At 41.7% G+C, this 13,743-nt stretch overlaps 1 protein-coding gene across 3 annotated transcripts in view; it reads right to left on the reverse strand.

The window, feature by feature from the left end:
- The window catches only part of LOC111154647 (period circadian clock 3), a 60,141-nt gene that overhangs the window by 17,090 nt on the left and 29,308 nt on the right, over positions 1–13,743 (reverse strand). For 2 of the 3 annotated variants that reach the window (XM_022514415.1, XM_022514414.1), the window contains 4 exons: positions 11,601–11,733; positions 11,011–11,135; positions 10,607–10,780; positions 146–391 (listed from right to left, as the gene is read on the reverse strand). In XM_022514415.1, coding sequence (XP_022370123.1) covers positions 146–391; positions 10,607–10,780; positions 11,011–11,135; positions 11,601–11,733 — 678 coding nt within the window. The remainder of the gene's footprint in view (positions 1–145; positions 392–10,606; positions 10,781–11,010; positions 11,136–11,600; positions 11,734–13,743) is intronic. The other variant, XM_022514416.1, reaches the window with a different exon arrangement.

Genomic DNA, 13,743 nt, shown 5'->3' on the forward strand with positions numbered 1-13,743 from the left:
GATAACAAATTGCTAAGATGAATTTATTCCATCATCATCTTCCACTTTCTTAAAAGCAAAACTCCTATTCTTTACTCCACATCTCCCAGTACTTACACAAATTTATAAAATTGATAAATGAATATAGTTTTAAAAATACAACTACCTTGAACATACAAATGTTTAGCTTTGCTTCTGCTTTCGTTCTGAAGACAGGATCTGTGCGGCGATGAGAGGATCTTTTCCCGGAATTTATCAACATAATTCTGTTCCTCCTTCTGGGTGTGCGCTGAAACAACAGCCTTCGTGAGCCCTATGTGCATAAATTCTTCTGAGGGCAGTGGAGCTGGGGGAGTGTGTGCTGTCCAGGGCTCACAAGCAGGGCCGATATCCTCTACTGGAGTCACTTCTGCTGAGGTAAGACAGAGATGGTTTTTATTTTTATTTTTTAGTTAACATATAATGTATTATTGGTTTCAGAGGTATAGGTCTGTGAGAATCAATCTTACATAATACCCAGTGCTCATTACATCACATGCCTTCCTGAATGTCCATCCCCCAGTTGCCCCATCCCTCCCTTTCCCTCCCCTGCAGCAACCCTCAGTTTGTTTCCTTTGATTAAGAGTCTCTTAGGGTTCGTCTCCCTCTCAGGTTTCACCTTGTTTTATTTTTTCCTTTCTTCCCCTATGAACCTCTGTTCTGTTTCTTAAATTCCACATATGAGTGAAATCATGTGATAATTCTTTCTCAGATTGACTTATTTTGCTTAGCCTAATACCCTCTAGTTCCACCCATGTCATTGCAAATGGCAAGATTTCATTTTTGATGGCGGCATGATATTGCATTGTAGATATGGACCACATCTTCTTTGTCCATTCGTGGACATCTGGGCTCTTTCCATATTTTGGCTATTGCGGACACTGCTTCTATAAACATTGGGTGCAGGTCCCCTTTTGAGTCCCTACATCTGTGTCTTTGGGGTAAATACCCTGTAGTGCAATTGTTGAGTCATAAGGTAGCTCTATTTTCAACTTTTTGAGAAACCGCCATACTGTTTTCCAGAGTGGCTGCGCCAGCTTGCATTCCTACCAACAGTGTGGCAGGGTTCCTCTTCCTCCACAACCTTGCCAACATCTGTCGTTTCCTGACTTGTTAATTTTAGCCATTCCGACTGGTGTGAGGTGGTGTCTCACTGTGGTTTTGATTTGTATTCCCCTAATGCAGAGCATTTCTTCATGTGTCTTTTGGCCATGTGGATGTCTCTTTAGAGAAAGGTCTGTTCCTATCTTCTGCCCATTTCTTGATTGGATTATTTGTTCTTTGGGTGTTGAGTTTGATAAGTTCTTTATATATAGATTTTGGATACCAGCCCTTTATCTGATATATCATTTGCAAATATCTTCTCCCATTCTGTCGGTTGTCTTTGAGTTTTGTCGACTGTTACCTTCACTGTGCAAAAGCTTTTTATCTTGAAGTCCCAATAGTTCATTTTTGCCTTTGTTTCTCTTACCTTTGGAGACCTGTCTAGCAAGAAACTGCTGTGGCCAAGGTCAGAGAGGCTGCTGTCTGTGTTCTCAAGGATTTTGATGGATTCCTGTCTCACATTTAGGTCTTTCATCCATTTTGAGTATTTTTTATGAATGGTGTAAGGAAATGGTCCATTTTCATTCTTCTGCATGTGGCTGTCCAATTTTCCCAACATCATTTGTTGAAGAGACTGTCTTTTTTCCATTGGACATTCTTTCCTGCTTTGTTGAAGATTAGTTGACCATAGAGTTGAGGGTCCATTTCTGGGTTCTCTATTCTGTTCCATTGATCTATGTGTCTGTTTTTGTACCAGTACCATACTGTCTCGATGATTACAGCTTTGTAATACAGCTTGAAGTCTGGAACTGTGATGTCACCAGGTTTGGTTTTTTTCAACATTCCTCTGGCTATTCGGGGTCTTTCTGGTTCTCATAAATTTTAGGATAATTTGTTCCATATCTGTGAAAGAAGTTGATGGTATTTGAGAGGGATTGCACTGAATGTGTAGATTGCTCCAGGTAGCATACAGATTTTAACAATAAGGATTCTTCCAATCCACGAGCATAGAACATTTTTCCATTTCTTTGTGTCTTCCTTAATTTCTTTCTTGAATCTTCTATAGTTTTCTGAGTAGAAATCCTTTGCCTCTTTGGTGAGAGTTATTCCTAGGTACCTAATGGTTTTGGGTACAATTGTAAATGGGAATGACTCCTTAATTTCTCTTTCTTCTGTCTCATTATTAGGGTATAGAAATGCATCTGATTTCTATGCATTCATTTTATATCCTGCCACTCTGCTGAGTTCCTGTATGAGTTCTAGCAATTTGGGGTGGAGTCTTTTGGGTTTTCCACAGAGTATCATGTCATCGAAGAAGAGTGAGAGTTGATTTCTTCCTTGACAATTTGGATGCCTTTTCTTTTCTTTTGTTGTCTGATTGTTGCAACTAGGAGTTCTAGTACTAGTGGTGATAGTAGACATCCTTGTGTTGTTCCTGACCTTAGGGGGAAATGAGAGCTTTTCTCCATTGAGAATGATATTCATCGTGGGCTTTTCATATATGGCTTTTATGATATTGAGGTATGCTCCCTCTATCCCTACACTGTGAAAAGTTTTAACCAAGAAAGGATGCTGTAGTTTGTCAAACACCTTTTTTGCATCTATTGAGAGGATCATATGGTTCTTGTCCTTTCTGTTATTGATATAGTATATCATATTGACTGATCTGTGGTTGCTGAACTACCCTTGCAGCCCAGGAATAAATCCCACTTGGTCGTGGTGAATTATCCTTTTAATGTATTGTTGGAGCCAACTGGCAGTATCTTGGTGAGAATTTTTACAACCGTGCTCATCAAGGATATTGGTCTGTAATTCTCCTTTTTGATGGGGTTTTTGTCTGGTTTTGGGTTCAAGGTAATGCTGGCCTCATCAAATGAGTTTGGAAGTTTTCCTTCCATTTCTATTTTTTGAAACAGCTTCAGAAGAATAGGTATTAATTCGTTAAATGTTTGATAGAATTCCCCTGAGAAGCCATCTGGCCCTGGGCCCTTGTCTGTTGGGAGATTTTTGACGACTGCTTCAATTTCTTTGCTGGTTATGGGTCTGTTCAGGTTTTCAATTTTTCTTGTTTTAGCTTTGGTAGTTTATACATCTCTAGGAATGCATCCATTTCTTACAGAGTGCCTAATTTGTTGGCATACAGTTGCTCATAATACGTTCTTAATATTGTATTTCTTTGATGTTGGTTGTGATCGCTCCTCTTTCATTCGTGATCTTATTGATTTGAGTCCTTTCTCTTTTCTTTTTGATAAGTCTGACTGGAGGTTTATCGATCTTATTCTTTCAAAGAATCAGCTCCTACTTTCCTTGACCTGTTCTACTGTTCTCTTGGTTTCTCTTTCACTGATTTCTGCTCTAATCTTTATTATTTCTCTTCTGCTGAGTTTAGGCTTTATTTGCTGTCCTTTCTCCAGCAACTTTAGGTGTAGAGTTAGGTTGTGTATTTGAGACCTTGTTTCTTAAGAAAGGCTTGTAATGGTATACATTTTCCTCTTAGGACCACCTTTGCTGCATCCGAAAGATTTTGAACAGTTGTGTTTTCATTTTCATTTGTTTCCATGAATTTTTAAAAATTCTTCTTTAATTTCCTGGTGACACATTCATTCTTTAGTAGGATGCTCTTTAGCCTCCATGTATTTGAGTTCTTTCCAAATTTCCTCTTGTAATTGAGTTCCAGTTTCAGCCCTGTCCAAAAATATGCAGGAAATGATCCCAATCTTTTGGTACCAGTTGAAGACCTGATTTGTGACCAAGTGTGTGATCTATTCTGGAGAATGTTCCATGTGCACTCAAGAAGAACGTATATTCTGTTGCTTTAGGATAGAATGTTCTGAACGTATCTGTGGAGTCCATCTGGTCCAGTGTGGCATTCAAAGCCCTTATTTCCTTGTTGATCTTCGACAGATTTCATTTTAATTGTTACCAATTATTTGCATTTATTTATTTTCACTAAATTTAACTTATTTTCAATAAATTCTTACAACCATTATTACAACAGCAGGCATATAAAAACTTTATCAACCTAGCAAATAAGTTGGTTTCCTTTTTCTGCTTTTCTTTATACTCTTTGTACACTTGTATATACATTTTAGAGTTGTAATACTCAATATGTATATACATATTTATTAAAATCTTACTGTAAATATTTTAGCTTTGTAGATTTTTCCAAAATGTTTTTTATATTTGAATTAATTTTACAAATCTGTAATATATTCATGGGGTTCAAAAATCAACAAGCTTTGAAAAAGCAGTCGTTAACTCCTCCCCACTCCTGCCTACTATATGCCTAGTTCTTCTTTATTTTCCCCACAGAAAACCATTTCTTTTATATCTTTATCGGTCCACTTTCTTATGTACCTATAAAGAAGAATATAGATTTTTTACCCCAAAGGCATGTAATATGTACACTATCTATAGCGGTTTTTTTTTTTTTTCCACTTAATGCTATCCCTTCTACCAGTTCAATGACAGCTATCTTACACTTTTTCTGTATCATAGTCTTCCATTTCTTGTGTATACCACAATTTATTAAAGTAAACACCTACAGACAGACTTTGAGTTGCTTCTAAATATTACTTCTCCCAAGTACAAGAGACTTCATGGTGGACACAGTAGGCTTCCCCACAACATCCCTTCCACCTCTCCCCTCTGTGCAGAATCCAGGCAGCATGGATGTGCCTGGCCCCACTCCACTTCCAGAAGTGCACTCTGATTCATTTAAATCAACACAGCACAGCCAAGATGGAGTAACAGGGACTGGATTTACCCTCCTGCCTGAACCAACTAAGAAAATGGGCAAAACATATGAACCAGTAAGTTCCAAGACACTGAACATCAGTGAATGAAGGAGAGTGACCCCTGAGGGAGGGAAAACAAACATGCTGAGCCCTGGGGCTGCCCCAGCCTACTGCCTTGAGAGTTTCTGAGATATAGGGTGGGGAAACCAGGTGAAGCCTGTGAACCCCCTTAGTTGATGAGGCAAAGCCGCGAGTCTGGTTGGTGGCTAGAGTTTGCAGGGAAGAGTACTGGGGGAGGAGAACTGCAGACAGCGGGCTCCACATAGCCAGACAGAACCCCCTGGGGTATTCAACAGTGTACTCATGGGAGAAGGAACAATCACCGAAGCTCACACTATATAGAGAATAGCATGGGCTCCCTTCAGCCAGACTGAGAATCTCCTAACTCATGGGCACTGAGTATAGTACTCCAAAGGACCTTGCCTCGGTAGCAGACAATAATTAGCCACAGACTACACACTGCTCTAACAAATTTGAGAAGCAAAGCCTGAAAGGAATGATTTGTTTCCAAGTAACTTAGCTGGGTCCCAGAATAAAGCTCGTCCATATTTATGGGAACGGATACTCATCAGCACCCATTCACAATATCTGGCATCCGATCCAAAACTGCCAGGCATGCAAATAAGCAAGGAAAATACAACCCATAAGACAGAGAAAAGTCGGTCAACCCCTTGGGACTAGCAGAGATGTCAGAATCAGAGACACGGACATTAGGAGTTACTATACTGCACTCCACACTGCTAGAGAGAAGATCAAACGTGTCAGAGACACGGAAGATGTAACAAAAGAAAAGGCCCGAACAGAACCTCTCAAAGTGAAAACTACAATACCTGAGATGAGAAATACACTGAATGGAAATACAAGTGACAGATACCGCATTAGAAAAGATTCGCGAACATGAAGACCCAGCAGGAGCCTATCCAAAACCAAATTTAGAGGGGGAGAAAAAAGACTGGAAAACTGAACCCAGTGTCAGTGGACTGTGGAACAACCACAGGCTGCCTATATGCACGTAACTGAAGTCGCAGGAAAAGAGGAGAGAGAAGCAGTACTGGAAAAAATTGGGAGGGAAGACTTTCAATTTGCTGGAAATTGTAAACCTACAAATCCATGAAGCCCAATGAACCAGAAGGACAGGGTATCTTGGCATATCATACTCAAACCGTGCAAATCAGTGATAAAGAGAACATCTGGATGGCTCAGTGGTTAAGTGTCTGCCTTCAGCTCAGGTCATGATCCCAGGGTCCTGGGACTGAGTCACATGTTGGGCTCCCTGCTCAGCGGGGTGCTTGCTGCTCCCCGTTTGTACACTTGTTCTCGAGCACTTGCTTTCTCTCTCTCTCTGGCAGGTAAAATCTTAACAAAAAAAGGAGAGAACCTCTTACAAGCAGCCAGAGAGAAGCCATGCCGCAAGCAAACCACGGTAGTAGATTTCATTGAAAACAGGGCACTGGGAAGCAGTGGAGCAACATCTTTAAAGTACTGGAAAGTGAAACTTCCAACTAGAATTCTATGCTCTGCCAGCAAACCTTTACACCACGAGGGGACAGCAAAGACATTTTCAGACACACGAAAACAGAAAGGCTTCACTACCACTAGACCCATGGGACAAGAAATAGTCAAGAAACTCAGGCAGGGAGAAGGAGAATGATCCCAGGTGAGTCTACAAAACAGAATGAAACCACTGGAAGAGCTAACTACATGGGTAAACAGTTGCAGAAATTACCACTACCTACACAAGAATGACAGCAGCGTAGGGTGGGACTTACAACATATGTAGAAGGAAAACATAAGCCAACAAACAAATGCCAGAAGGGGGAAGCAGAAGTACCCTATTGTTGGGTTTTTATACTATACATGAAGTGATATAATATTTCCAGAAGGTGGGCTGTGAACAATTGAATGTGTACACCAGGAGCCCCAAAGCAACCACTAAAACAAAGCCCACTCTAAATATTAACATACCCAGGTCAAAAGTAAAAAGGTGGAAAAGATGTAACATGCTGGCACTAATTTAAAAAAAAATGCTAGAGTGAATACATTAATACAAGACAAAGTGTATTTTATTGTTTTATTTTTTTAAAAAATTTTATTTCTTCACTGAGGGGAGAAGCAGAGGGAGAGGGAGAAGCAGGTTCCCCGTGGAGCAGGGACCCTGATGCAGGGCTCGATCCCAGGACCCTGAGATCATGACCTGAGTCAAAGGCGGATGCTTAAACTATTGAGCCCTGCAGGCACCCAGACAAAGTATATTTTAGAGCAGAGAATGTACAAGGGATAAAGAAGGTCATTTCACAAGAAAAAAAAGGCCAATTCATCAAGAAGACATGACACCTCTAAACATCTGTGCACAAAATAAGAGTGCTTTCAAAATGCACGAAGCAAAAACCAGCAGTACCACAAGAAGAAACAGACAAATCCACAGTTAAGGTCAGAGATTTCTGTTCTTCTGAAGCAGAACAAGTACTGAGAAAACTAGTAAGGACAGACAGGACCTGAACAACAGTATCAACCACCCTGACTTAGTTTACACAGAGAACATTCAACCCAACAGCAGCAGAATAAACGTTCTTCCCAGTGCGCACAGAACAGTCACCAGAGAACCGTATCACAGACCAGAAAACAAGTCTCGACAAATAAGAGAAAAATTCGGGTTTTGCATTTTCTCTGACCGCAATGGGATTAAAATAGAAATCAGTAACAGAGCCGTGGAAAACCCCCAAATCTGTGGTGCTGAAGTAATGTATGATAAAAAACAAACACAGAGACACGTGATGATGAGTGATTTCAAAGGAGACAGCTGGGGGTAGTAGACAGTATCAGAACACGATGAAAATGACACAATCCATCAAAATGTATGGGATGCAGATTTTAATTTGTATTAAATTCCAGTAGGAAAAAAAATGTCTGAAATCTGATTATTCCAGTTGAAAAACTGGAAAAAGAAGAGGAAGATAAGAAGCAAAGTAAGCAGAAGAAAGGAAATAACAAAGACCAGAGCAGACGTCAGTGACGTAGCAAACAGGAAAACAATGAACAAAGCCAGTGCAATCGTAAGCCTGTGCTTTGAGAAGTCCAATCAAATCAATCAGACCCCAGCCAGACAGATCAGGGGAAAGAGAAAGACAGAAGGTGCCAACCTCAGAAATGACAGAGGAGCATCATTAGAGATCTAACAGGTGTCAAAAGAAGAATAAGGGAACATCATGAACACTTTTATTCCAATAAACCTAACAACGTAGACAAAATACACCAATTCTTTGAAAGACACGAACTAAGTTCACTCAACAAACAGAAACCCTGAACAGCCCTGTGTCTATGGCAGAAACTGAATCTGCAGTTCAACACTTGGCCAGGAAAACTCTAACCCCACATGGCTTCGCTGATCCCTAGTCATTTTAAATTTGAGACCTATGACAGCCCAACATATTCTATATCTCAGCGAACATATCGTGAGCGCTTGAGAAGAATGAGTATTGTGCAGGTATCGGATACTGTGTTCTCTCAGGTCAACTAGTCAATGTCGTTGACAGCATCACTCAGATCATCTGCTTTACTCATTTTCTGTCCAGATTTTTTAAAATTTTACTTAACCGTCTAGATGTTTTATCAACTGTGCAGAAGGGGTGTTACATTCCTCAACTATGGTTATGGAAAGTCTATTTCTCTCTTTAACTCTATTTTTACCTCCTATCTTGGAAGCTTCGTTATTAGCAAATATGTATAATATATTCGGATCGCCGTGTCTCCCCGGTAAACAGTTTGCCACCACAAAGGGTCTTTGGGAAGACCCTGTCTTAAAGTCTGAATCATACGGGCTCGCCAGCCTTCTTAAGCTTCTCATTCGTGTTGTGCTTCTTTCCCCTTTTGTTCTCAATCCATTTGCGGATTTTTATTTAAGCTGTAATTCCCCACAGTATACGGCTGGGTCTTTTCTTTTCTTTAATCTGTTCTGACAATTTCTGCCTTTTAATGGGAGTAGACATAGTCGGGTTTAGAGTGATTATTATTCGTTTGACATACGCCCTCTGGTGGTGATGGCTGTTGCTCTCTTCCTCCTTTTCTGCCCTTCTTTTGGATGATTTGTGTGCTTATCATTTTTTCTTAGAGCAAGCACGCACGTGAGTGGGGCGACAGAGGGGGGAGAGAGAGGAGGGAGAGAGAACCTCAAGCAGGCTCCACACCCAGGGCGGAGCTTGATCCCATGACCCTGAGATCACGACCTGAACTGAAACCAAGAGTCGGATGCTTAATTGACTGAGCCACCTAGGTTTGTGTATTTCTTAAAATCACACATTATCTCCTGGCTTTATTTCACACTCCAACTTGACCCTACTACAGATTCAAAAATATGTGTTAATGGAATGGTTTCTGGAGGCTACTTATTAATGTCTGATTCCCTACTCTGCCACTCATCTGCTGTTTGAGTTTGGACAAGTTAAGGGACTTAATCTGTTTGTGCCCTAACTGCTCTGTATACATAATGGAGATCACGACTGGCAGGGAAACGTATATGTGGTCAAAGTCCTCAGACCCCATTTGTAAGTAGAGTCACGGCGTAAGCTGCAGGAATATAAGCTTTTCAGAAAGCAGAAGTCATATGGATACTCTACAGATGTCCTGATTCTGTTTCCTGTCCTTGGAATAAAGAGGTGGCGCCACCGATGCTGTGACTGGTTTAGATCAGGAGAAACAATTATCAGTAAATATTCCCTGAAATGAAAGCTTAGAGACTTCAGTATGAGTTCTTTCAAAATGGTAATATATACCACAGTACAAAAAGTTTAAAAATCTTTCCCCGCTGGATGAGACTTTGTACGGACTATCACTGGCAGCTGTATGTCCACATGGGAGTTGAAAGTATTAAGAAAGGGACACCAAAAAATGTGCATCTTCCCCTTCCTGAGGGACAAGCTCAGCTCCGATAGAACTATTTTCAGTTTATTAGAAACATAATCTAATCTCCCAACAGCTGTGCCTCTGGTGTCTTCCCACCGACCCCCAGCCCACCCATCAATACTATACTCTCTATCTCCAAGGGTCAGTGTGAGGATTAAGGGAGTTAATTCCTATGAAGGACGTGGGATAGATGGCGGCACAGAGTAATAGCTCCACGTGCGTTGACGATCTGCCACTGAAGACTAGCAAAGGAACTAAAAAACCTGATTTAACACTTTTGTCACCAGTTCTTGTCCACCAAATTGTTATAATGACAAAGTCAAAGGATGGGAGGCAGTAAAAAGGAACAAAAAGAAGACATCAGAGTAATTTACCAAGTCATTATGTTATTAAAAGAGATTTTAAACACACCCTCCTCATTATCATCAGGCCAATAGGAAAATGTGGATGTATACTGGACAATCCAGTCACAACCACGGAGTCTGACCAGCACACCTTCTTTCAAGGGCAGCAACAAAGTGACCTAATGCAGCCCTACAGGAAACTTCATTAGTGACGGTTAACACTAACTGAGGACTTACTACTATGTTATCAGGTACTGTTTCTAAGTGCTTCCCACACACCCACTGATGTGACAACAAATGACAATGACTTAGAAATACAGTCCCAACTATGTAACCAATATAAACATGACAGTATTTCCAAAAGTTCTTTAACTGAGTCAAAGAAAGGAAAAAGTAATTATAATTTAGAAGTCGTTCCTAAGTAATTGATGTTAAGGACTTTCGTTTTCTCACGGTAGTGTAATTCCCGCCGAGTGTACTTGAGAGCAGAAGGTGAAGCGGCACCTGTCTCTGGTGGTGGGGCGGGAATGAGCGGGCTGCGGTAGCTGCACGGGTTCAGGCCAGAGCCCAGGCTCAGCGCCATGGGGGCCAGGGTCCTCGGAGTGCCTCCTGCAGCGAGTGCGGGCCGCCCGGTGGTGGGCATCTCCAGGTTGGCTATGGCTGGGATCTGAGACACCACTGGGGGCGAAAGAGAAAGTCACAATGAAAAGAAAAATCCCCACAGGAAATTTACAATGAAGACTCAGTTGGCAGATGTTTGCGACAGACGAGCTAAAACTTCTTGGCCATAAAAGAGCCGCAGGAAACTCAGGCTCATTTGTGATTAATGAAATAAGATAAAAATTTAGAAACAGAAAGGGATAGCTTTGTAATCATCCTCTGTCCATCGAGGAGGGCACTCGTGTTACCGTGCAACGCTTCAGCATCATTTGCCTTGTGGTTGTGTCTGTCTTCTTCGGAGGAGGAAGAGGTTGTATTGGTACAGGATACGCACTTTCTTTTCAAAGCTGGAATGTTGTAGCTCTTCAGGTATCTGCAACAACAGAATGAGGTCATGCATGCCTGCCTGTCCCCTAACTCTGCCACTTCCCACATTTCTGCTTTTCTCACAGCACTTCTGTGTGGGTACTTTGTACTCTCGTGTTTAATGAGGTCTTCCCTGACCGTCCCAGCCTGAATCACTGGCCTGTCATATCTCTTTTACTGTGACCTTGTATTGATCTCCAAATCTTGCTTCATTTAATTTTTATGATCAAGGTCTTGTCTTCTCAACCACGCCATTGCTCCTTCAAAGAAGGGATCCATCTTCTAATTTATTGCAGCCCTTGAAATGCTCAATTTATTATAAACTATATGTAAGTAGGCACTCCATAAATATCTAGTGACTTAGGAGTGAAAAATCAAGACAACCAGTAATTAAAGGAATGTAAGGTGTGTGCTACAATGATGATGTATACTTTCAGGAAACGGACATGTTCTCAACACTCGCGTCTCACACCTGATAACACTGTCAATGCAGTTTATTTGCTGGTACGATGGGTTATGCTGGTCTTTTCTCCAGTCTTCATAAGACTCCATGGGCACACTGTTGTTTTTTAATGTCTGGTAGGTAGATGAGGCCTTCTGTTCATCTGAAATAGAACAAAAGGATGTGTAATTAAAAACATTATATACTTGGGGCGCGCAGGTGGCTCAGTTGTTAAGCGTCTGCCTTTGGAGTCTGGAATTGGGTTCCAATTGGGTTCCCTGCTCAGCAGGAAGCCTGCGTCTCCCTCTCCCACTCCCCCTGCCCGTGTCCCCTCTCTCACTGTGTCTCTCTCTGTCAAATAAGTAAATAAAATCTCTAAAAAAATCTATTACATATCTAAGAACTTACCCAACAAACTAGATCAGGTCCTTTAGCATTATACATTCAAGAGAATAATATGTAGCTATTAAAGACGAACTCAGCTCTAAAAAATGCACCAATACAGAAAGATATCCATAGGGAATGATTAAATGAATGTTTTTTTTTTTGTTTGTTTGTTTGTTTTTTTTTACAAAAAAGGAGTGAAACAGACGTGTCAGGCAAAGATTAATAGTAAAACTATCAGGTGGAAGGCTAATGAGGACTTCATGATTCTGAGCTGACACTACCTACCAAGTGACCGATGGTGGCCTTACCGGGGTTAGGGTGACCAGACAGAGTGAAGTGCAAGGCAGTGCCCTCCAGACCTGTGTCCAACAGGACTTTCTGCAGTGACAGAAACGCCCTGCATCTGTGCTGCCCCGCACCGCGGCCACCAACACCACAGGTGGCCATGAAGCACTTGCAATGTGGCTACAGCAACTGAGCAACTAAATTTTAAGACTTATTTATCTGTAACTATTTTGAATTTAGAGTGTGGAAAGTAGCTACCATACTGGACAGACAGGGTACAGAGAGAAGACACAAGGCCTCAGGTTGGAACCGGGACAAACTTAAATCTTGTGTGGACGACAAGCCAAGAATGGAGGCTGAGAAAGCGCATGGAGAAAGGTAAGAGAGAGCCCGCCAACATGGCGTCATGGAAATCAAGATGGGGAAACTGGGTCAAGGAATGACCCAGTTATGTGACATAACCCAAGTTATGTCAAACACTGCTGAGAAGCCGACTTAGCTACCGTTGTTGCTGTTAGTGAAGGTCATCTTAGCTGCCTGGCAGATGCTGCTTCATTTCCAGAGGGGATTACAGAAAAAGGCCTGTTTAACTGTCACTTATTAACTTTTTTTTTAAGATTTTATTTATTTATTTGACACACACACCCACACAGGCAGAGAAAGAGGGAGAAGCAGGCTCCCCACTGAGCAGGGAGCCCGATGTGGGGCTCGATCCCAGGACGCTGGGATCATGACCTGAGCTGAAGGCAGTCGCTTAACCAAAAGAGCCACCCAGGCTCCCCAAACTTCTATACTTAAAAAGATTATCTTTAAGATAATAAAAATAGGGGTCTTGAATTTATGACCCTGAGATCAAGAGTCACACACTCCACCAACTGAGCCAGCCAGGAGCTCCTATACTTTTAGTTTCTACATAATTTTTTTTTTAAGATTTTATTTGATTTTTATTTGACAGAGATCACAAGTAGGCAGAGAGGCAGGCAGAGAGAGAGAGGGGGAAGCAGGCTCCCTGCTGAGCAGAGAACCTGATGTGGGGCTTGATCCCGGGACCCTGGGATCATGACCTGAGCCGAAAGCAGAGGCTTTAACCCACTGAGCCACCCAGGCGCCCCTAATTTCTACATAATTTTAACCTTGAAGAGGGTTACAGAAAGAGTAGAGTTCCCGTTTACCCTCCACCCTGCTTCTACGGATGTAACACCTTACAGAACTATTAACAGAACAAAGAAAACTAGGAAATGCACAGGGGAAACTAGCTTCTCTGTGAAATTTTCTGCTCCAGGGTCCAACCCGGGGTCTCACAGTGATTTTAGTTGTCAGTGTGTCTTTCCCAACCTCAATTCTTGTGAAGAGTACAGGACAGGAATTCTGTGGAAATGCCCCTCAACCTGAGTTGCCCTGATGTTCTATCATGATGAGCCTGAGGCTGTGCCTCTTGGGGAAGATTCCCACAGAGGTGCTGTGCCCTTCTCAGTACCTCACACCAAGGGGATATGACCTT

Source organism: Enhydra lutris, unplaced genomic scaffold, assembly GCF_002288905.1.
Source record: "Enhydra lutris kenyoni isolate GAN:26980312 unplaced genomic scaffold, ASM228890v2 scaffoldscaffold38, whole genome shotgun sequence".
Lineage (NCBI taxonomy): Eukaryota > Metazoa > Chordata > Mammalia > Carnivora > Mustelidae > Enhydra > Enhydra lutris.